The following is a 25,473-nucleotide window of genomic DNA, read 5'->3' as shown; positions in this document are numbered from 1 at the left end:
TCCCTTTCTTGGGCAAGGTTCTAGAGAGTGTAGTGGCTTCTCAGGTTCAGGGATTCCTGGATAAAACAGATTATCTAGATCTGTTTCAATATGGCTTCAGGCCTGGCTATGGGACAAAGGTCCAAAACACACTGCAGAAATAATTCAGTTTGAGACCACTTTAACTGCTCTGGCTCAGTTCCCAGAATTCCCTAGCATTGAATCTAAGGCAGTTAAAGCAGTCTCAAACTGGATTTTTTCTGCAGTGTGTTTTGGACCAAAGACAGTTTTGATTGCTTTGGTGAATGACCTACTAAGTTCCCTACTGAACAATCAAAGCTGTCTTTGGTCCAAAACACACTGCAGAAATAATCTCAAAATTCCCTCTGCATATTTTATGAATGGCCATGAATATTAGTAATTCCTTGGATATAATCCATACTGCAAATGGTTCCTGTCATTATATATTTCACAGTCCACACACATAGTAGGTTTCCTCTGAAACATTTTCATTACTGGTTTTGTGAGTTCTCTCCATAATCATTACTTTGTATTAAGAAAATAAGGGACGAGTACTAAAGCACTTGCCTTAGTACTGATTGACTCCCTCTTAAACAATTGTAAGATCATGTTCTCAGTTCCAAAGGGAAGTATTAAAAGAAAACTGTCACACACTTTGCTATTGCCTCTTGCATTGGACGCTTCAGCAGACAGGGATGAGATATACTTGAGACTGTAGCACCATCTTTCGCACTCAACAGTTGCCTCATAAGGTCTAAGGATACCTCAATTGGCTGTTATTGAAATTAAGTACTAGTATTACTGTGAAGATTCATGAAAGCAAATTGTACATGCAAGGAAGCTCAAAGTAACTGTTTAAAAGACAATATTGGGGAAAACCTACAAGGAATGTAAAACATAGCAATTCTTAGTTTATACACCAGGTCATCATGGTAAAGTCAAAACAGAATGAGATTATTTTACAAGTCCTCATACTCTTTGCCAATTTCCCTGTTTATAGCATGGTGAGAAAAATATTTGAAAAGCTGCCTGCAAATATATATCTGTAATAATTCTATTTGTAAATTATTCAGTGCCTGTATCCACCAATTATATAAGGACTGTGTATTTGTGGATAGCTCATTAAAATTCTATTGCAGTCAATACCTAGAATTCACAATGGGATTTCATTATAAACTCAATAAAATTTTGATTAGGATTTTAAAAAAAAGCAGGCCAACAAAGTGAATAAACTGTCTGTTGAGTGTTATATTACAGGAGTGATATGGTAACCATTCCCTCTTGACTATACTGCCTTGCTCTTCCAATAATACTTGAATCTTGGTGAGTATGTGAGATGGCCAATACAGTTACTTCTTATACCAGTGTCTGCTGCTCTTTAATTTCACTTCAGATTTCACTCTATTCATATATTAAATGAATCTTTCACAGACCAGGATTTTACTGCCTCCTTGGTTCTCCTGCCAGTATATTTGGGCACAGTGTAGGAAAAGAGGCTAAGGAAAATGGTTTGCTGTATTACAGATTTCCAAAGAAAGGCAGTGTCCCATTTTAGAGTGTTATCAGATAAGTGTGTTGCAATAACAACCTGAATTGCTCCAGTTTCTTGTGTGGGTAGGATTAGGGAAATTAGCTTCCTCTTAATTCAAACCTTGAATTGAAGAACATATCCAGGTTTCAGTGTTAAGTCCCGTGTCACTGCAAAGCGATCACCATCTGATTTCCCAAATACCATTGCTGATGGCGTGGAAGAACAGAAAGTTTCATTTTTGGGCATCCCTTCATTAGCCAACATGAGCCAGACGCTGAGCTGATTCATAGGGTAATCAAACGCTGGCTTCTCATAAAAGTTCTGGAAATAGAAAACAAAACAGAAGTAATATAGTTAATTATTATTAATATAAGTCTGTGGTACTCAAACATTTTACCCTTGGGATGTAAAGGGGGTTACATCTGCATGCGGACATCATGCCCCGCCTCCATGTAGTATATGAATAAAAGTATCCTGTTAATTTAGTGTGCATATTTTCATTTACATATTCATATATATTCACATATTAACATTTTATAAGGAAATAACATGGTTCAAATTAGAACAGTATTATTTAAGTAAATGCAATATTATCTCAGTACACATATATGCACCACCCTGAAGCTTCCACTATTTGAGAACTAGTGACATAAATGGAACTTTACCCTCTGGTTTTCCTATCTGGTTAACTAAAGTGCTTGCATTTAAACAGATTAATGCTGTGATCCTATGCACCTTTACATGGTAATTACTAAAATCAATTAGATTTGGGGATGGTTCACAGTCTTTTCATGTTGACTTCTGTGTGATGAGTTACTATACATTGGATGAATGGTGATCTGATTCAGGTGGAAAGGTTGAACTGAATGGAAAATTTTGTCAAAGGGGCTTTTTCCATTTTGTGAAATGAAATGATCTCAAGTGATATGTGATGGCGCTTGCACTTAATCATGATGTGAAGGATAAGCACACTGAAACCAAAACCAGCTGGAAAACAAAAAAGAACCAACACTCATTAAATAACAATGACAGACACAGCAGTTTACTGTCAGCTTGTGTTTCCAATGATAGTGTGGTGGCAAAATTCACCCCAGTAGCTATCTGAAGTGCTGCGTCTATTTGGAGACCCTTGTATGGTATTTTAAAACTAAAACTAAAACCCTGACCTGAGTAGATCTTAGTAGATCTAAGTCTCTACTGTAATAGAAACCACCTGTCAAAACTGCAACAGGTACATGCCACAGCTGTGTAATGGGATAACTATGGCCCGGTACAAACAGGCGCTTTGTGCCGACCTGGGGCCAAAATTAGGGCTCAGGAGTGTGCAGTATCCACATGCTCCCGAGCCCTAGTGCACAGCGGCGGCGATGCCATCATGGTGCGTCTCCATCCACACGGGGGCCAGCATGATGATGCAAGCACAATGCAGCATCCACACATTGGGGTGCCGCACTTGTGTCATCGACACATGACAGTGTGCCAATGGCACACTGATAGTGATGGCTGTGTGCGCCAACGGTTTGATTGCTGCGGGCTCCCTCTGGAGGGAAAACAGGCAGCTCCAGACTGCCCCTTTGGGGTGGTCTGTCAAGCCCCTATGTTTCTCATTCTTATTATTTCCCCCAAATATCAATTGTACGCATTAGATGGAGAATTGCCCTCTCTCAGGAGAGACATGCTTGTAATTGCTTCAGAAGCGAAAGAAAGCTCATTTTTTTGGCATTCACTACTCCACTTCAAAGCCATCATGTGTCCATTCTCCAAACCTATACAACACTTGGTACATGAAAGCAGATTTCCATTTTCTTTTCTTCTTGCTAGTATATATGAAAATTACATGGAAAATGTCAGATTTAAGAATGAGGTGGGATACTTACTTCCCTCTGCAGAACTAAAATAAACACATTGGAAACTGGAGTTTTATTCCAGATATTCTAATTAAAATCAGCTAAAAGGGGCTCCCATTTCAACAAGGAACTTGCATTCATATATTACCTGTGGCAAAGTGGGATTAACAACAGGTATGATCTGCTTCAGCTTTTCAGACAGAATGATGATGTCATCAATAGCCCACTGGTCGTATCCTTCCCCTGAAAACACTGGCTGCCACCAGCGGAATCTAGTACATGGAGTCTTTGCAGCAGCAGGAAGTTCAAGGTAGACAAATCTAGATTTTCAATATTTTTAAGAAGGACATGCACACAAAGAAAAATACAAATGATAACAGGAATGTTTTGGGTGAGCATATAGTTCCACAATACATATTTAACGACAAGGTCCTCTGTCATTAATAATGATCTCTTGTTACAAAAAAAACCTTTATGTTACTGAAAGCGCCAGATTGGGGCTACAGGAACCGCATGCCACGGCCCAGATCCAGCCATTTGCTGGCTTCAAAAGAAGTGGCAGAAAGCCCCTCCTTTTGAAGCAGTGTTTTTACTGTATTTAACACTGCGCCGAAGAAACGCCATGGATCCGCCTGCCATCTGGTCAGCTTGGAGGCTTCTTGGTGGCTTGGGGGTGGAGTTGGGGAATGTGGTGTGTGATCACCACGCCCGCACTCCAAATTGATGCCAACCCTTTTGGTCAGTCTGTATAGCCTCATAGATCATTTGAGCAATAAGGCTTAGTCACTATTTTAGAGTGTTTTGAATTGAACAGTCTATTAAGGTAAAGTTCTACATTATTTCTTGCAGTCTATCTGTTTCAGCCCTGGAGTTCATGGACAACAATGGGAGTAGGGTTAAAAAAAAAGTCCCACCATGGTCTGAAATGTTACCTGGACTTGCTGAAGTCAGAGAAGTACATTTCTGCCAGTAGATGCCAGTTGATACCTCCATTGTTACTGTACTGTAACAGTATTCCTTCTTCTCTGCTGTCTGGCTTGTTGCAGGAAGGACTCTCCCCACCAATCTGAATGTAAAACTGAACAAAATCTACCCAGGTAGTGTCCAGGTCCAGGCTCACCAATTGCCTCTTTCCAGCCTGTGATAACAGGGAAAAAAAAGACAAAGCAAATTTACTGAGGTTCCTGTTATATGTACAGCCAAGTTTTGTTGCTGCATGCCTTCAAGGTATTTCTAACTGATGGCAACTCTAAGGTGAACTTATCACAGGGATTTTTTTGGCCAGATTGGTTTAGAAGGAGTTTGCCAATGCCTTCCTCAGAGGCTGAGAGAATGTGATTTGCCCAAGATCACCTAGTGGTTTCCAAAATATGACACCTTAAACACAGTTAACTTTCATAGGAAAATATAACCTATAAGACAATTCAGCACAAAAATAGAGATCAGATCCAAATAATACAATATTGCCAGGAAGAAAATGATGATTCCATTGATGAAAGTGGATATTTTGAATCCTAGATGGCCAAAGAACTATTATTTTATAGCACAGGATGCTAGCACACGTTGCAAATGGCAAACGCCTCTGCAAACAAGCCAGCCAGATACTATTGTTGTCAATGACCACTGTGAATGAAACAGGGTGCCAAGACAGTAGTATAGCACATTTTTTACCTGCACAATGTCCTAGGTTCAAGCCCTGGCAACTCTAAGAAAAATGAACCAAGTAACAAGCAATGGGAAAGCAGGAAATAAGACAATGTGGATTTTGAAATGCTGTTCTCTGGGGAGAAAGTGTCTATGTAATGCTTACATCAGAGAAAGTTTTGTACAAAAATGTCTATTTTGGGAGAAACTGAATACAAAAATGTAGATAAAAATGTCTGATTTCTGTATATGTATACTTTAATACTATGACACCATATTACTTGTGCAGAGGCCTATGCATAGGACATAAAAATTCTTATTCTGACTATGGGCCCATACAGACAGGCCAAAATAAAGCTGATTCGGGTCACTTTTGAGGTATGCTGTTTAAATGATGCATGTGTCCTAGGAGTCCAGAAGTCATGCCAAAGCGACTTAAGACTGGAGCGTGGCTTTGGTGTGGCTTCTGGACTCTTAGGACACATGTATCATTTAAACAGCATACCTCCAAAGTGACCTGAAGCAGCTTAATTTTGGGCTGTCTGTGTCGGGCCAAAGTTACCACCACCTCACATTTGCCCAGACCATCATCAGGAACTGCCGGCTTTTGGAGACACTTACTGCTTGATTTCGACCCCATTATGAAAGGTCCCTTCAGTGAACTTTTGTGTTCATCCTAATTGTACAATGACACTTGGATAACTACTCTAATGGAATTGCCTTTATAAGTTTTTCTGTTAACATGCATCCTAAGCCTGTTTTAACACTTTGTTGTTGTTGATGATTTAGTGTTCTTTGTGGAACTGAAATAAATAAAAGTTTTAAAATATCCCTATTCAGTCATGACAACAGTTCTTAAAACACATGCTTCATTTACACAGTTGAACATCATACAGATGATGTAGCCTATGAGAATGATTACTCCGCTATGCCCCCTTTTAATGGAGAATACATAGTTTCAATAGAAGTGAGTCATATATTATATTAAACTCCAGTGGCTTGGCTAAATGTGTTAGTAGTTTGCATTTCCCAGGATAACACAAATTACTCAGTCCCCCAGGTAAAAAGCAGAGCTATCGTTCAAGAATTGACTGCTGTTTCTGTTGCATTTCTATCATAAAATCCATTCCACCAGTGGGATGATTTACTACATAATTAAATTTAATTAAAAAGGGCCTCCAGTTATAGAAATCACAAAGGAAATGGGGAAGGCAGTTAATTAAATGAGTAAAATTCTGTAAATATGCCTACAGCAATTAAAAGAGGACATATCTACAAATAAGTAGTAGTAGTACAAAACTGAATTTGATCGTGGGTGATAGACTAGCGAGGTTAGTATCAGTGGAAATAAAACACAGATTTCCTATAACAGCAAAAATTTCAATAAAATACTCTTAAAAAAATCTCCATAGAAATAACTAGATTGTACCTGTTACACTATAGCTGGTGGCAATAGTACTGAATTTGGAGATTTAAACAAATTAGAGGTCACAACCCTACACCTATACACCTGAAAGTAGGCTTTACTAAGTAGATGTACACAGGACTCCATTGGAAGGCATCTGTAAATGAAGATATTTCTTTTAAGAATATGAACACGTTTGGAAACAGAAAAAACACATTAGATGTTTGTTTTTTAAGAAAAAAGTTGAAACATGATAATTTGGGATTGTAATTAATCCAAATTTTGGATACTTTGGGATTTTCTTGTTGTATGCCTTCAAGTCGTTTCTGACTTATGGTGACCCTAAGACCCTACCATGGTTTTTTTTTTTTTTTTTTGGCAAGATTTGTTCAGAGGTTTGCCTTTGCCTTCCCCTGACACTGAGAGTATGTGACCTGCCCAATATGGGTTTCATGGCCAAACTGGGAACTGAACCCTAGTTCCCAGATTTAACACTCAAATCATATGCCATGCTACATAATACAGGGTAGTTATTCCAATTCTGCAACTTAGGCTCAGTACAGACGGGCCCTTTGCAGTGTCATGGCGACGTGCTAGGGTTGTCTCAGGGTGGCACATACACATGCCCCGCAACCCTAGCACGTCGCCATGACTCTATAGCTGTGTGGCACCGCGCACAGCTATGTCGTCATTGTTGCGCGTCAACCAGATGGAGCCATGCAGCAGCGATGTACTCGCGCCGCCGCCAGCAGTTTGCAATGGTGCAAAAAGGAGCCACATTTCAGCGCTCCTTTTTTTGTGCAACCGCACTGCGCACTTTGGTTGCTGCAGCGTGGCTACACGAAAAGAGAGGCGGCTCCCAGCCACCTCTTTCTGGCGGTCTGTATCCCACCTCAATTTTTTAAAATTAAATGTTCTACAAACCAGCTCCAGGTATAGTGCTGACTCTCTATCAACCATGGTTCACTTATTAACCATGGATTTGAAACCAGGGTTTGAAATTGATTTGCAGCCTAGTTTGTATAAACCAGCTTCTGATGGCGCTGATCAACTGAGAGAACTGCTTCCATCAGAGCAACTGAAGTGTGGATGTTTTCCCTTCCTCCTCTCTTCTCTCCCTCTGTGTCTTCAAAACCTGCTTGCTTACAAAAATATATTCACTTATAGATACTGTGCAGTGTTATCCTGCACATCCCTGCTTGCAAATAAATCCCTTAATGAACAGAATGGGGTTTTCTTCCACTTCTGGGGTGTGAGATCCATGAACAGGGTTTCACTTGGTTGAGTGGGCTGAAATAAGTAAGCGAGTTACATTAGAGGAACATGTAGCAGAAATGATACGGCACTGGCTAGCTTCCTTCTTCCCAGCATGTTCCTACCCACTTTTCATGCTTGCCAATCAATTTAAACCTGAGGTACCCATTGATTGGCTGACATGACTCACTGCCTCAACTGGAGCACTCAGAGGAAGTTTTCACTCAGGTCAGGTGGAAGGGTAATTAGCTTATTGCTTTCCTCTCAGCCTACCAGATGGGGGCAAACACATTTCTGGCAACTGGCAGGGGGATAACATGGGGGTTTGGCTTGGCGGATCACTTCTGTTACCCATTTGGTTCTAGCATGGCCCAGAAGGTTGGTTGATGCCTAGATCCAGTCCCCATGCATGTGCTAAGCCATCTACAACTGAAATCAATAAACAGTTGTGTGGCCTTTATCTATCATACAATTTGTGTTGTGTTTTTTTTATGAAGCATCATTCACCCCAGACATGCAAATACCTAGATTAATTATGGCTTCATTGTTAAGAGATCTTCACTTTGCATTCCTGATTTTTGAAGTTAAAACACATTGTACTGTGATAAAGTTAAACCTACAATATAAATTATAAACCTAAAAAAGTAGACCACACAGTATAAATTACATCTAATCTCATGTCCTGCTGCCAACCTTCTTCTTTGTTACATTAAATTTAACTATATATTTATATATCGAATGCACATTTCTCTTACACGGAAATAAATATATAGATATATATATATACACACCTTGTTGAAATAGAGGGAGGATCCAGATGAGATAACGCCACAGCCTTGTTCTGGTTTTACAACCTCTCCACCAATTGCTTCCTGCCATTCTGTTTCCAAACTGTTTGGATTCTCAAAATCAGACATGATTGTTGAAGGGAGGTTATTTTCAGGGTGACATTCAGTGCCTTGATATCCAGAATCACACCTATAGATAACAGAAATGCACTGTGTATTAATCTGTCTGTCTGTGTGTGTGTCTATATAGATATATATAGTGCTTGAAGAAATGAGCAGGCAAAAAATGTGGGTCCATAAATCTGGTGATATATAATAGAGATACACATAACTAGAAATTATAGCAACTTGCTCCACTTAAGAAAGCAAAATTCAAAGAGAGTACCATATATACATGACTATAAATCAAAAAATGTATGCCCAAAATTGACCCTAAAATCCTGGGTTGACTTATATACAGGTCAAGACAGTAAAACAGCTTAGAAAGGTCCTGATAAAAGCTCTGCCCAATGCCCCACTCCCTGCCTTGGCAATGATCTCTGAAAGAGCTGCTGTGGCAGGGAGTGTGTGAATGTATGTGAAAGACAAGATTCCCTTTTCAATTGTATGTTAAAACCTTCCCTTCCCATCCCTTCCCATCCTCCTCCTCTGAATCTCTCCACTGTTCCACTATTATACACTATAAACAACAGTGACATGTACTGGTTTCTGCATACCAGCAGCTTCTAGGATTGTTGTAATGGTCAGCTGTCCCTTTAAGCATAGGATAAAGTTAGTAAGGGTCCTCATTTTTCTTGTTAGTTTTATTTGCCTCATGTTATTCACTGGTATTGGTTGACGTGTAGTTTCTAGCCTTTGTGAGAGAAGCAGGGAGCTAAGACTAGGGCAATGATCATACAAGATTATTCCTTCAAATATGTTAATTTCACAGATTGAAAATGACCAGGTACAGCAGCCTATCCACTTTAAACAGCAAGCATGAATTTCTAGTTGGTATGGTAGCTCAATTTCTGTTTCATTTCTTTTCTGTTTTCAACAAATTCCTCAGAAATTAACATCCGCATTAGGTATTTGCCATCTGAATTGTCTTTTTTGTGTTTCTCCTTCAGTGTTTCTCTTTGCCTTGCTTTATTTTTTATATTTTTCTTCCTTCAAGATTATTTCAGTTCTCACTCAATTGGAGTTCAGACTCAGGAAGTATTTTGTATAATATTTGTATAAACTTTGGAATAACTGGAGAAAATTTTAAATAACAGATTTCTCAGAGACTATCACTATGATTAGACCTTAATCAGACATTTACTATCTGTCAATTTATGACAGATTTGCTTTGATTCTGACACAATCTAGACTGAACTCTCTTTTGTTTTGACTCGTAGCTGGTTTCAGCTTAATTTTGGTTTTAAAGTCTCTGTCTTATAGGGGTATGCTGCTGCTTTGTATAAATTTAATGGGAAAAGTTTTTTTTAACAATGGAACTTGTACAATGAAAGGCTGTAATCATAACTGTGTGTGTGTGTGTGTGTGTGTGTGTGTGTATTACATTACTTTAACTGGGAGCTTAGTTTCAACTTTGGAATTTTTGCTCAGTCAGATTTCAGTGATGCATTATGCAGTGCTTGGACATAATGGCAAAAATGAAAGGAAAAATGCCTCCACTTCCCCACAATGGGGCTCGTGTGCGGCGGTGCGGCGGTGCGGGCGCACGCGGGGCGCAACAGGCGCGTGCGCCCATTCAATTGAATGGGACGCGCTGCCCCTTCCACCCCGTGCGCGCCCTGCGGCTTGAGCGCGTATGCTCAAGGCCGCGTATGGCGCGCCCGCGTATGGCGCGAGTGAGCTGTATAGCTGATATGGACCAGATGTTTACCATGCTACAAGCTATGGCTGCACAACTGAGGGGCTGTACAGACTGGCTTGAAGCGCCGGTGTGGGGGTGGTGTGGGGGTGGCATGCGGGCATGGCATTTGGATGATGCACACCCCGACACTGCCCCCATGTCGGAGCCATGCCGCTTGCCCGCCTGCCTGGTAGGTGGCATCACTGCACTCCTTTGGTACAGCATTTATACAACGTGTACTGAAAGGAGTGCCAAAAAGTGCCGCCACTGCAGAAAGGGTACCTTTTTGCCGGCTTTAAAAGACGCGGCACTTTGCTGTTTCTTTTAGAGCCGGCAAACCATCGGATCAAGGGTGTTGTGTGCAGCTGATGCGACCCTGATCTGGCACTGGAAGGGGCAGCGGGATGCCACTCTATCAGGGCGATCTGTAGAGCCCCTGAATTAGCTGAAACCACTTATATTATCTATGCAGCTTTTGGTTGCTTCTGTTAAAGAATTTCAAGGGTCAATGGGAACATTGATGTCTCAGATACAGAGCACTAAATTCAAGACCAAGGTCCTAAAAGACAAGGTTATTAATACCCCTCTAACTGGATTTCTCAGTTAGAGTCTCTTACTTGACATGCTAATCTATTGATAATTGGCCAGGGAGACGTATAAACTGGTGTTCATCTAACTGAATTTTTGAATAAATTTCTATATCAATTGTTGGCTTTACCTTCTGATTTTCAATTAGAAATTGAGAGAGCTTATTGAGTTTCCAATGCTAAACAATGGGTTGGATGTACTCCCGTTGTTTTTCAGTTTCTTTGTGTGGATACTAGAGATTCTCTGCTTCAAACTGTTAGGCAGCTGTAGCGCTACAGTGGAAGTCAGATAAGGTGATGATTTATCCTGACTATATGAAAGAGATAAGTGATCAGAGGAGACAATTCACCAAAGCATGAATGCTCGTAAGACAATTAAATCTGAAGTGTTAAATCAAGTATCGGGCTATATTTTGCATCTTTGTGGATGGGGAATTAAAGAAATTCCAATTGGCTGGAGCAGCAGAACCAAGTCCAAGGCTCAAGCCAGACCCAACTTCATATTTATTTTTTCAACTACCTGAGGTGTTCATTTTCTGTGTAATTATTTTTAATAATAATAATAATAAATTTTATTTATACCCCGCCCTTCCAAGAAATGATCAGGGCGGCTTACAGAATTATAAAGTTGTTCACAGTTTGTAAGATTACTATAAGCAGTATAAGCACTGAAGTTATTATTTCTTAAATTAATAACCACAGATCATAACTTAGGAAATGTATGCTATTTTGTGCAAGTTTTTTTTACAAATTGAGTTCTGTAGTACAGTATTGGAAATCACACGTGTGATGTAGATGCTAAAATGTATTGGTAGTTTATTGCTTAACACAATTTCATGGAATGTCAAAAGGCTGCAAGATGTAAACTAGCAATAATGAGCACTTCCTAAGTGAACGTAAAGTCTACATTGGGAGTAGAATCATTGCTTATTATTCTTACAAAAAAGACTTAAGAATTAAAACAAAATGAATGATTAAACAAGCAGCTGAATGCTCTGGTATCTCAATTTGCTGTTTCTCCATCTGAACAACTTTATCAAGATTTGCAAAAGGTAATTATGAATTGAATAATATTTTCTTTTCAATAGACTCCTAGATAGATCTTTTTCACACGTAGTCTCCTTAAGCCAGGGGTCCCCCATCCAATATCTATGAATTTCATTTTTTCTACCTATGTGCAGTATCTTTCATTTCTCCGTGTTGAAGTTAATTTTGTTAGTTTTGGCCCAGCTTTCTAATCTATTTAGGTTATTTTGAATTCTGATCCGGTCCTCTGGGGTATTAGCTACCCCTCCTAATTAGGTGTAATCTGCAAATTTGATAAGCATGCCCTCTGTTCCTTCATCAAAGTCATTGATAAAGATGTTGAATAGCACTGGACCCAAGACAGAGCCCTGTGGGAGGCCACTGGTCACTTCTCTCCAGAATGAAGAGGAGCCACTGCTGAGCACCAAATGGTCTTTGACAAAATTTACTGGCCATTTATTTTCACAACTAATTTTGGGTTTCCTAACATATTTTTGAAATTGATATCAGCACCAAGAGCTTTATAAATCAGCAAATGGTTGGAGATGTAATACTGTTAATGTTTCCTTAACACATATGCTTTAAAGGTGTCTAGTAGTAACTACAGTTTGAGAAGATGTAATACATGAGCAAATTGGTTTTGTAAAGTTCATTGATACTCAGAAACATGCATATCCTTTTGAATTAGTTACCTGTTGCTTGGAAATTAACAAATGGCCAATGGAAGTGGATTTTTTTTTTACCCCTTTGACTGCTAAAAGATTGATACTTTATTATTGGAAAGACAAATTTTCTCTACAATGGATATAAAATCTAACAATGCTTGCAATATTTTAAATAATAAGGTACAGACAAAATTTACAAATGTATTTATATCTGGACATTTGGTCAGCTTTTATAGAAATGTACCAATAATGTGGTTATTTTTCCTCCTTTTGCGTTTTTATTTTCCTGCTTTTTTATGCTGGAATGTTATTTATATAACTGAGATCCTTTTTAGATGCAAATAAATTAAAAATTAAAAATAATAATAAATTAATAAAAGCAAGCATGAATTACCTGCAAACACCATGGTCACACCAGCCATGTCCATTACACATATTTGGGCACTGCTGTCCAATATAGATGTTGTCTAAAGCCCACTCATCTTGTATAGTGTAGTAGCATTGACTCCAACGGAAACGTGTAGCACTGGACCTTGAAAACAATTTAAGACTTTAGTAAGATATATTCAAGTAATTGAGAATTGTTCCAGGAATGTTCCATGTTGCTTATGTTTTCTTTTGAAAGCATTATTTTCAAAGGTATTTTCAAAGTGCCTTCCACTCAATGTCATTTCTGAAAAGCTCAAGCAACAACTGATACAAAAACATTGCATTAATGCCTACTACACCAATATAATCACTGAACTGTTTTCATGCTATTTCTCCCCACTGTATTTTTCTAAGCATTTTTATAGTCCCATATCACCAATAGCCATTTGGATTAATCTCGATTTAGTGATTCAAGATGTGTTTCAATCATAGATGAACACTAGTTTGGAAAGAAAGTCTTGAATAACATCCACATGGGAAAATTATGATCCTAAGACTGTAATGTACAATTCATTGACAGTGGTGAATTTCCATTAAAGGCAAAACAACCTTAATATACTCTTCGGTAGTGCCAAGGTGGAATTGCAAAGACACATTCCTTTCCCTAAATTACTACAGAGTAAGCAGCTTCTCCTGGTATCTTTCTTACAATTAAGACATGCAAATAGCAAACTGGATTTAATATTTCAAAGATGAATACAAAAAGTATGGAAAAATACAGCCTTCATTCAGTAATTCTAACTGCAAGTACAAAAAGAGAAATTAAGAGGACAACCAATCTATGTAAATAAATCTGAATACACATCATGAGAAATTCTGCTGATTGGTTATCACTGAAAAAACTAAAGAGATCTTTCCTAATAATGTCCTTCCTACCATCACTTAACACTCGTTCAAAATCATTTCATTTTACTTTTAATGACCCCAACATTTAAAAAATGAAATGAAATTAAACTGAACTTTTCATCCTGAGCAACAATTTGCTGATCCATCCTTAACTGCTGCTTTTCAAGGGAAAGAGTTTGAAGCGCATATGCAGCATGAATGTGTATGGGCTGTTTGCTAGATTTAATGTTCCCTGAGCAGAGAATGTGTCCACTGAGTAGCTCAAATGGCTGTGAATGACTCATTATAGTTGATCCATCCGTTACTCATATGCTAAAGAGTCCCTAACTACACATAGACACAACAGACCACAAATGTCCAAAGTCAGTCTTTACAGTTTATTGTGTAAATGAAGTGAAGATAATGGGGTCATTGATTCCTGTCCTAGAAATCTTTTAATGTCTTAGATTGGCAGTTACTAAAGCCGCTGTGGTATACCAAAAGACACAGCTGACTGAACAAGCCACAAACACATCTTGGAGGTCAGAACAGACCAACTGCAAACTGCATAATCTTAAATCCAATGAGGAACATAAAAAAATGTTTGCCTGCTTGTCAATCCTCCACTTGGGGTTTATTTTTCTTTTAAATTATAAGAGAAATGCTTTACATAGTTCACTTATTCCAAGTTTCTAGATTTGACGATGCCACATTTATTTTTATATGCTGATGATAAAAATGATACAATAATTGGAGATGTGTGAGAAAATGCAAACGTACAAAAGGTACTGCAATCCGTGAGAAGAGAAGTTCTATTCTTAGATTTTGTTTTTAAAAAAACCTTGCATATTAGGAAAAAGCTTTCCAAAGTTAGTAATTTTTTCCATATGAAGATCATGTATAAATTTTCAGTAGCACCAACAAATAGACGATGTACGGTGCAAATGGCCATTCTTCAGCATAAAGGAGGAAAAAAGGGCATGGGAGAAGGAACTGGAAAGAAAACCATACCCTCCAACGTTTCACAGGTGAAAATAAGGACACATGGGGCTCAGCAACATTAAAGTATAATGAAAAGGATATGGCCAAGCAGCAAAAAGACAAACATAATTAATACATTAAATAAGTTACTAATAAGGGCAAAAATTATTAATAAAAAACCACAAAACATATTACATTAAGCAGACAAGTCTTAGAATTTATATACCTTGAGAAAGTGTGCACCCATAGCAAGATGAAAAAATAAATATAGTATTACATAATATTTTATTGTAAAATTGAAATGTTCTCAGATTCTGCTCAAAATTACAGCTTTCTCTCAGATCCATGGTCACTGCATGAGCTCTGTGTTCACACCCACTCCTTCTTCCCAGTCCACTGGTCAGATCCCAGCACTTTTACAATGCTTATTTAATTCAATGATAGCCTTCAAGCCTAACTGACATCAAGGGTTGTTGTTAGGATAAACACAGGGGAGGATGGAAGGACAGATGGATGGACAGGGGAAAATGATAAGCAATACTATTCACTCCAGGAGTTAAATTAAGAAAGATATAGTTGAAAGAAATATGACTGTCATAAAGAAATCAATGTATTCTAATGGCCTTTTAGAATGTCTCATGCACACATCCTGTATACATTACCGAAGAGTAAGTCCCACTGAACTCACAGGTGTTTGATTCTGTGTAGGTATGGGCCCAGACAGACAGGCCAAATTAAAGCTGCTTTGGGCCACTTTGGAGGTATGTTGTTTAAATGATGCATGCATCTTGAGAGGCCAGAAGCTGCATCAAAGCTGAGCTCCAATCCTTAGGATGCATAATTATTTAAACAGCATACCTCCAAAGTGACCCGAAGCAGCTTTATTTTGGCCTGTCTGTTCGCGCCCTATGTCTTTGTTACTGTTGTTGTGTGCCTTCAGGTCATTTCTGATGTATGGCAACCCTAAGGTGAACCACAGGATTTTCTTGGCAAGATTTGTTTAGAGAGATTGCCTTTGCCTTCCTCTGAGGCAGAGAGAGTGTGACTTGCCCAAGGCCTCACAGTGGATTTCCATGGTTAAGTGAAGATTTTAACCCTGTTCTCCAGAGTCACAGTCTGGACCATGCTGGCTTTCATATATGTGTATAACTGGTAGAGATGCAGCACTGGAAGAGACTGGCTATTTATTTCTGAAGCTCTCCATCTGGGAAAGTGCATTGATATCCATAAAAACTTAATTTGAAAGGGTGAGTGTCAGTTGTAGTCTTAGTAATAAAAATTCTTGCCTGGACGGTCCCTGTTTTGTTTACTTCATAGTACAAAACTGTCTGGTAATATGCCTGTTTTCTGAAAGAAAACATTAAGTATGAGACTAATACTTAATAATTAATTAACTAAGTAAGTATGAGAGTGTATAATGCCCAGTTTCCTACCTAAAACTCTTTTATGATTTGAATGTTAAAAATGAATTTCGTATCCATGATAATCTCCTCTTGGCTCCTATGATTAATTTCACATTGAGACAATGTCAAATTTCATCTTTCATTATACTTATGCAGCTACAATGTCAAAGAAAATGATCTCATTTTAAAAATACAATAAATAGCATTAATTTCAAGTTAATGATGAACTATGCATTCTTGATAATGTTTTCTCCATACTGGATTTAACATAGGATATCACCAGCTACTACTTCAAGCTACTAGGACAGCCTAAACCCCAAGGCCAATGAGATTACATTTCTACCTTCTGAGTTACTGTTAATTACATTTACCCAATTATCCTGCAACTCAGTCATTAGGCATTGATTTGTTTATGAAGGAAGCAACCGGCAGCTGTTTATTTCTCATTAAGCCTGTTCTTATGTAAATGCCTTCCATAAAAGTGAAATTAATTTTCATCAGTGTTTGAAACATATAATTCATGTACAATACAGTCCAGAAAACAGGTGCGTGCAGCTGATATTTCCCGCACATGTCTCCCATGCACATATTTTCTGACACAACAAAATAACACAAGGGCACTCTAAAACTTTGTGCTCGTCAATGCACCACCACATTTATTGGTACATATGCTGCTGAAAAAACAAAGGGCATTCAAGATTCCTTATGGTAAAAACAGTCCTAATTCAATATTTTCAAGTGTGACGAAAGAAGCATTTGGGTGCACAGATGGGATCTCTATAACCCAGCAAGTTTGTACAGGTCAGTCAGTCTTTCATGCAAAAAATTTAAAAAACAACCCTTGATTCATTTCTTCAGATGTCCACACAGGGAGGTTATTAATTTTATGTGTTTTTGCAATCTTTCTCTGTAGAAAACTGTAAAAACAAATCAGGCCTTGAGAAGTTTCTAATCAAGCAGCCAGCTATTTGCTCATTTCCGCATTATAACATATGGCATCAGTAAAAGAAAACAGTTAATTGATGAAGTAAATAATGGGAAAGAGGTACACCTGAGTTATTAATGATATCAGAGCAATGGCAAAATGTAGATAAATAAAATCATATTTATCTAACTTGGCTGGTATTCCAACTGCTGATGTGCACTGGGCTTGAGGATAAGGAAAGAACAATGGTAATTGGTTCATTTAATTCTCAACAGAAGGAAGCCATAAAGATTAAAATATTTAATTACAGTGTATTATGTCAAGGGTTTATAATAATGAAAACTACCTACGTGAATCAAAATATACAACAATATTTTGTGTGTCTAGAGGTGAGTCCACACCACCAAATAAGACACAGACACAGCAGTGGAATAAAAATGGCCACAACTATAGTTTTTTTGGGTGGGTTTTTCGGGCTATGTGGCCATGTTCCAGAAAAGTTTCTTCCTGATGTTTTGCCAGCATCTGTGGTTGGCATCTTCAGAGAATGTTTGCCTGGAAAGAACTTGGGTATATATGGCCACAACTGTTTATTGATTACAGCTGCAGTTAGTTGGCACATCCACAGGAGCAGTAGCCAGCTTGCCTACTGTCTGATCAGACCGACACTTCTGGCCTAAGCCAAAAAAATGAAGTGAGGAAATGGGGACCTGCCTGAATTGGAGTCCTCCTAGAGCCGGAGCAGATGGTCAGGAAAAAGCAGCTCCATCTTGTGTTATCTGGAGGTGGATCAAAACCCAGCTGTCCACACTGCCTGCACTAAAGGTGGCCTGGACACCCATGGGCTGCCTACATGGTGCAGCATCAAACCATGCCATGCAATTCTTTTTGCTGCTTGCCCATCATGCATGCACACCACCTCATAAACACACCACCAGTGACTTCCAATTACTTCACTTTTCCCACCCAGATGCCATTCCATTAGACACCATACAATTGGCTACATAGTTGCACATGTAATGCACCACCTGTACAGTGCATCGGTGCATCAGTGTGCACTTTTGCAAAGCACAATCATGGAGGCCCCCCATACATGCCCCCTTCACCCCATGCCCTGCTGTTGGACTATCTGGTTTGTGTATGTTGTAATTACATCCATCACATTATTGGTGATTACATTTTTGCTTTGCTGCAATCCTGCTCTAGCGCCCGGCGGTTTATATGCCAGTGCAAAGATGCACATTTTTTGCCTTGAGTCAGAGTATCCCAGCTTGTTTTTGCTCTGGTTATTAGCCCCTGAGTGTGGCTTCATTTTGCTTCCCAACCCCTTTCGCCTCATGTGTTGTCTAAACCTATGTTTAGAAGCCGTTTTATTTTGCCCATGTGTTTTGCCCCCTAGACATGAACCCCTGAGCCTCCCCTTGACTAGGGATACTATAAATGCATCAGCCCCTGCCTGGGCCAGCTATTTCAGCCCGGGTCCCATAAGGGGATTCCCCACTCTATATCCTTTCCAGGGTACTGAAAACTTTCCCATATCCCAAGGCCATGCCCAACTCCACATAGTTGTAACAGAAGCATACAAGACAAGAAGTACAACCAGCCAAAAACAAAGAGAGGGAGGGTATGCTGGAGCCCAGGAGGAACTTCTCCTGGCTGGTGAACACACAGCCCTGGTGGCGCAGTGGTTAAATGCCTGTACTGCAGCCATTCACTCAAAACCACAAGGTTGCAAGTTCAAGACCAGCAAAAGGGCCCAAGCTTGACTCAGGCTTGCATCCTTCCGAGGTCGCTAAAATGAGTACCCAGACTGTTGGGGGCAAATTAGCTTACTTGCTAATTAGCTTACTTGCTGTTCACCGCTATGATCTTTGGAATAGCGGTATATAAATAAAAAACAAAAAAAAATATGCTGCCCTGCCAGACCAGAATGAAGACTGCCAGCTTGCAGTTTTCACTCTGGTCTGTCTGGAGCAGCCAATGAGGTGCAAGCAAGCAGCTGACTCCTCACTTGCCTTCTTCCCAACCAGCTCTGTCTTCCCTGGGGATGCATGCTCTTTTGGGAAGAAGAATCCCTGGTTGGCAGCCATGAGAGGCCTTCCAGCTCCCACTCCCAAAGAAACCAAACTCCAAGAATGGCAAGCTTCATAAAGTTGGAATTGCTTTCTCTTAGTCCTGTCAAAATTGAAAACAAATTCTATTTTACAGCTCTCCTTACCCTCATACAAATGCAACTGATGAATTTCAGAGCCTCTTTCATCTATGAATTAGCATTTACTATCAATGGACAAATGAAACCTAAATGGGCATTTCAATTAACAGGCTAACACAGCTCATATTACACTGCTAACTTAACTGGACATAAAGGTCATCTAGATATTTCCCATTTTAGCTTGCTAGAAAGCAAGATCTATTGTAGTGAAGAAAAGAAGAAGAAGGGATTTTTCATTTGTTTATTTTTTTCAAAAAAACTAAGCCAATTTTACCATGTTTTCTGAGGTAAAAGAACTGTGATTCTCCTCCATTTTGTATATTCGCTGGAATGGTAGATACTGGCTGGTGTAAACTCCTGGCAGCTGGGCATACTGGGAAGGCATTCCTTGACAAAAGACAATATCACACCAGGGTTAACATGGTAATGAAAAAGGTTCAAAGTGAAGATTCTTTAATGTGCAAATGCTCACATGGATAAGTTTGCTATGATATTTCTGTCACAAAGAAAATATTATATGATATTAAAAATATCTAGATTTTCATCCAAGGATGTCAAATTACAGTATGTATTCTCTGAAGCCCATTCTGATTTTAGAAACTATATTTTTGGATCAGATCAATTCAATCCTTTCACAGACAGACCTTTAATCAAAATGCATTGGTGGTGGGATATAGTTTTTTTGAAAACTAGATTCTGGACATGGACCACTCATGTAGTTCAGAAATTGCCTTCAGAAAGAGCATGCAACCCAGAAAAAGGCACATAAAATTCTTCTGAAATCAAGAGCTCTTTTAAAGGTCTAAGGAAGAGCTCATGCCAGATTCCTGGCTCCTTCCTTACTGTCCTTTTACTAGTAACTGTTCCAAAAGGCTTTTAAATTGGCTACAAGGGCATTTTCTAGGCTCCCTAGCTTGATTTTATGACATGCTTCCATTAAAAAAAAAATCATTTCAATAAGGTTTGCTTTTATCCACAGTTTCAAATTTGTGTAGCAAATCTAGGAATGTATCTTCGCAGATACAGGGGTCATACTGTACTTATGCTTTTTTAGATGCTGTTAACTGAACAGCTTCTGTCAATTAACAAACAATTAACAAATAAAATGATTTTTTCTTTATGGACTCTTTAATTTTTGTCCAGCTTTTTATTTATTTTTTCTTTTAGATATTTAAACATTATTTTGAAATTGCATAATATTAATTGGGAATGGTTTTTGTGATGAAACCTTTTAGGTATTCTAATGATGAAAAACAGATAAAATCCATAAGATGTTTAAGGTTCTTTTTGAACTCCCAATGGTAAATTTATACAGTTGAATTTATTGTAGGAAATTTTTAGTCCATTGTATGTCAGATATTCCTTTAAAATAGTTTTGAGTGATAGGATGCTATTTGTCGGATCTGAAATAAAGAGTAGAGTATCATCTGTGTACAAATTAATTTTATGATGGACTTAAGTGTACTTTGTATTTTATACTTCATTTGGGCAAAAATATATTATTTTTTATTCCAATAAGCTTGCTGAAATAGGGGTTTAAAAGAAAAGGTTTTAAGAGAGTGGCGTACTTTTACCGTTTTAACATTATCCTTCTAAAATTATGTTTTATTTTTAAATGTTTAACATTGATCTTTTCTAACTTTCTAGCATATTGTATTTTAAATGTAAAATACATTTCTGGGGCAGGGTGCGATATAAATAAAGATGGTGACAATAATTAAACAACAACAACAACAACAACAACAACAACATAATAGCATCTTAAGAAACATATACAGTTATTTCTTCTTTTATACACTAACATGTTCATTAAAAGAAAATATAAAACATATTGTTTAATAATCACACTTTTGTTTCAGAAATACTTTCTATGCATATATTTTTAAAAATAAGACATACCTCTTGAACCAGATGCCATGTAAGGCCATGGTTAGTGGAGTATTCCAATTTCACCTGGTTGTCCATGTGAGGAGTGTACTGCTGCCCACAGCCCATTACCAAGTTGAACTGTATCATGTATGATGCTCCTATTTGCATAGATTGTGTTTCCACATAGCGCATACTAGAAGCTAGCTTAGAATCCCCTGTAAAACTGAAAGGAGCAGGGAGGCAATAAGAACATACTTTTGGAATAGTTCAGAAGCAGTAACTATACACAACCGTGATACCTTTCTATATGTTACATTTTATCGCAGTATGGAACTACATGTGCATGAAGAACTAAAGACCTGTTATGTTAAATGTGTAAAAATCTCAACCAATATTGCAGATCAGGAAAATCATTGTTTACCTTTTATGTTACTGGGCCAATAAAAGCATGAAAAAGAGTTATATAGTGGAGCAGGCTGTCACACTTTAGCCACAGGATGAAATGATAGGTTATATAAACATGGCAGGGGGTTGCATGGCAGGGGTTTGGACTGGATGGCCCTTGTGGTCTCTTTCAAGTCTTCTGATTATATTAAATTTATCACATGGGGCTTGGGGAATGGGAACGGAGCGGAATGGGAGAACTCATATTATTGCATGGGAGAACACTGCCGATGCTGCTGGGAGTCCCCAATCCATTCCCCATCTGTTCCACAGCAGCCAAATTGTAGAACGATTCTGAACAGTTCTTCAAAACTGGTTGCTGTGGGAAGGACGGGGAATGGATTGGGGACTCCCAGCGCCATCGGTGGCCTTCTCCCATGCAATAACATGTGTTTCCCCCCCATTCTGCCCTGTTCCCATTCCCCAAGCCCTGTGCGATAAACTTATTGGATTTTATGATGGTATGATTCTATGTTTTTACTGATAAAACCTGAAATATTTGGGGTAAAAAACAGGATTGGGCAATATATGTTCCCTGAGGTGGGGGGAACACTGAGCCCACCTCTCATATCCCTGCATGATCCTTCACTATGTGGAAGTGAAGGAATAAGTAAAATATCATTGGATAATGTGGCATGTTCTGAGTAGTGTCAATTAAAAAAAAACCTGTGGCATTGTAATGTTTTCAAATGTTTTGTCAGTGCAATTGAAATTGCTTCCAAAAGACTTGGAAACACAGTTGTTTTCTTTTCTCAGAGGTACTAATTCTTCATTTGTAGATTTCAAAATTTCATAACCTTTTTGCACTCTTTGCTTTAAATTCTACTGTCCCTTGGGATTGTCATATCTATAATCCAAGTATCCTCATCCTTATAATTTACCGATAAAGGCTCTTGTGCCCTCTAGGGTCTGTAGGAGGCATAAAATACCACACTCTCTGCTTCTGTTTAACACATGCATATCCTTTTACGTAAAGGGCAAGGCCACAGGGAAAATCAGTAGCAAGGCTGGGATTAGCACTGAAGAGATTGTCCTTCTGAAAATTTTGTTCAGATCACTCACCCAGACTGTCTTTTGCTGGACAGCTTTGTGGCATAAATGTCAGGATGTACCTTAAAGCTCTAGAAGATAACACTGAAAACTGACATTAATTTTTTAAAGTATCAAATTGGCTGGGGGTTGTTATCCATCAGATGCTTAAGAATGAGTGTTTCTGTTTAGTCTTTGACCTTTCTTTTCTGTCGCACAGCTTCATTTCCTCAAGGAATAAGGAATATACTTTATGCCCTGATGTATAAAATACTCTAGTCTTTATGGATCAGCATCCAACATTTATATGACAATGACTGTTCTTGTTTCACTGAGTGTTCACTATCTGGAATTTTTCTTAAGGGTTTTGAGCCACAGCAAAAAAGGAGGAAAGAGGGATAAGAGGTTCCTGAGAGTCCACTGTCCCATTTTGCCAGTGTTTAGAGATGTAGCTGCACAGGGTGGGAGGGCAGGTCTGTGGAAAAATGAACCATGGTTTCATTTTCCCCCAAATCTTTTTCTCCTTTCTCCAATAGATTATATACCCAGAAAATAAGTCACATGTAACTAAGAACATGGGACATGGTGGCCTAGTGGTTAAGACACTGACTCTGACAATCGTAAGGTTGGCATATTGGCAATTTGAGACCCAAGCGCCATGTGACAGAGTGAGATCCTGTAACTAGTCCCAGCTTCTGCCAACTTAGTAATCTGAAAGGATGTAAAAGCGCAAGTAGATAAACAGGTACCACTTCGGTGGGAAAGTAACAACATTCTGTTTAGTCACAGAGATGAACACTGTGTCCGGGAAAGGAGCCAACGGACTGCTGATAAAGGCTGAGACCAGCTTCAAAAGCAAACAAATACAAGGGCTTTGCAGCAGCAAGAAAGCAAGTCCAATATTAGAGTACCAGTCCAATGTCCAATAGAGCAGAGTCAGGGGGCAAGCCAAGGGTCCAGGATTCCAGAGAGCAGGTCAATGAGTCAATTCCAGGGTCAAGGGTTCCAGGTCAATCTGTAGTCCAGGAGGCAGGGGTAGCAAGCAACAAAGTCCAAGGGAATCAGAGCAAGACATTTTTGCCAGGGAACGCAGATAGGTTCTGACAAAGAAGCTTGGCGTCTTGCACCTGTTTATATTGGCCCAGTTCCTAATCACAGCTGTTTAGTGATTGCTGAGCATTTCTTGTATAACCTCCTGGATTAATGGAGGCACGTCCTTTCTGTCCTTCGCTGGCTGAAGGTAGGTATGACTTCATCTTGCTCCTCTATGTCTCCCAGGTCTGGAATCTCTGCAGGGGGGAGGCTGGGCTGCTCAGTCACAGGCTCTGCTGGAGATGGCAGAACAAAGCTAGCGCCTGGCTCCACCGACTCTGCAGGAGCTGGCATAACAGAGCTAGGGCCTGGCTCAGCCTCTTCCTCTGAGTCTTCTGAGTCCTCAGCCTGGCTGGCCATGACACACTACCCCCTACAGTCGGACACAACTAGACAATCTCGTCAAAGAAGAAGCCTTTACCTTTAACTAAGAACACAGTTAGAAAATGCTTTAAAAAGCAAGAGACCAGAGCTTGGGAAGTTAATTTAAACTGAGAGTAGGCTCTTTCAGTGGGTCTGGGGGCACTTTGCTGTTTCTGGGACCCTTAAAAAGCAGCCTAAATTTCCAAAAATGCCACCTTTATTCAAATGCTGGTGGGGGGCAGTGTAGTGGCCAGAAATCTCCTTCTGGTTTTGAAAATTTGGTAATTTTTAATGCTAAATATTTAGAAAGTGGGCCTGTAATCTATTTAAAAGGTGAATCACAATTTCTGGAAGCTTGTTATGAAAAGAGTGGTCTAGAAGAACCTGGGGGGTGGGTGGGTATAAATACACCATCAAGGGCTGCATGCGGCTCCAGAACTACCTTTTACTCACCTGATTTAAATGTAATTCCCTATAGACCATGTTAGTTATTGAACATATGAGAAAGAATGGAAGGAAATAGAAGATTTAGGATTAGAAGAAAATTAGAATGGAATAATAAGTCAAAGTGTATTTTAGTTGCATTTATTCTAATAATAGGTTGGGATGTATGGCGTATGAATGAGAGAAAGTTGAATTATTGGTCAACTAGAACCATCAACTGGTAAGTTGGAAGTTATATATATTCCCTTTGTGGTTTTTGTTGTTTGTTTATTTTCCTGTTGATGTTGATTGCTAGTTTGTTCCAAAAGGAACAATATAGTAACATCATTACTTCCATGCTCTGGAAGAGATGTATTGCATTTTTTTCTAGTTCTCCATTATTTGTACATGGACAGCTTTGAGCTTCTTCCCTAATTTCATATAGAATTATATTAAGTGACATCAAGTATACACAAAACATGTGTTGTCCGTTATATAGACTTTGTATCACCAACAAAGTAAATCCAGCTGCAAAATTTCAAGGTTTTATTCTTGCTGAATACAGGTAAGAAAAATACAGTAAATCATTATGCTGGATTAAGAAAAAGGTAAGGAAAAATTATGAGAGCAAAAACAATTCAGAAGAATAGTTACACAACTAAAATAGATCAGAGTGATTAACAATCTAGTTTTCTATTATTTGTGTTCACCGTTCAGTCTCCCTACAACTAGTGAATGTATAATCCCATGCACAGACTTAAAAAAAGTGTCTCAACCTTCAACAAGAAGCTCATCTTCATGCACTGTATTCTAACTGCTTATATTCAATGCATTGATTACATATCTAGGAAATATTAACTTTTATTGTTGGAAAACAATTAAACCTGTTGG

General features: G+C 38.8%; 1 protein-coding gene across 4 annotated transcripts in view; it reads right to left on the bottom strand.

The window, feature by feature from the left end:
* The window catches only part of RELN (reelin), a 354,155-nt gene that overhangs the window by 94,495 nt on the left and 234,187 nt on the right, over window positions 1–25,473 (bottom strand). For all 4 annotated transcript variants that reach the window (XM_089524577.1, XM_089524576.1, XM_089524579.1 and 1 more), the window contains 7 exons: window positions 21,262–21,454; window positions 19,637–19,749; window positions 12,982–13,119; window positions 8,473–8,659; window positions 4,311–4,516; window positions 3,527–3,698; window positions 1,652–1,852 (listed from right to left, as the gene is read on the bottom strand). In XM_089524577.1, coding sequence (XP_089380703.1) covers window positions 1,652–1,852; window positions 3,527–3,698; window positions 4,311–4,516; window positions 8,473–8,659; window positions 12,982–13,119; window positions 19,637–19,749; window positions 21,262–21,454 — 1,210 coding nt within the window. The remainder of the gene's footprint in view (window positions 1–1,651; window positions 1,853–3,526; window positions 3,699–4,310; window positions 4,517–8,472; window positions 8,660–12,981; window positions 13,120–19,636; window positions 19,750–21,261; window positions 21,455–25,473) is intronic.

Source organism: Sceloporus occidentalis, unplaced genomic scaffold (genome assembly GCF_023333645.1).
Source record: "Sceloporus occidentalis isolate IW3139 unplaced genomic scaffold, rSceOcc1.0.p SCAF_5, whole genome shotgun sequence".
In the NCBI taxonomy this organism is placed as follows: domain Eukaryota; kingdom Metazoa; phylum Chordata; class Lepidosauria; order Squamata; family Phrynosomatidae; genus Sceloporus; species Sceloporus occidentalis.
Note: the sequence above shows the minus strand (reverse complement) of the source record. Positions and strands in the feature narration are given on the sequence as shown.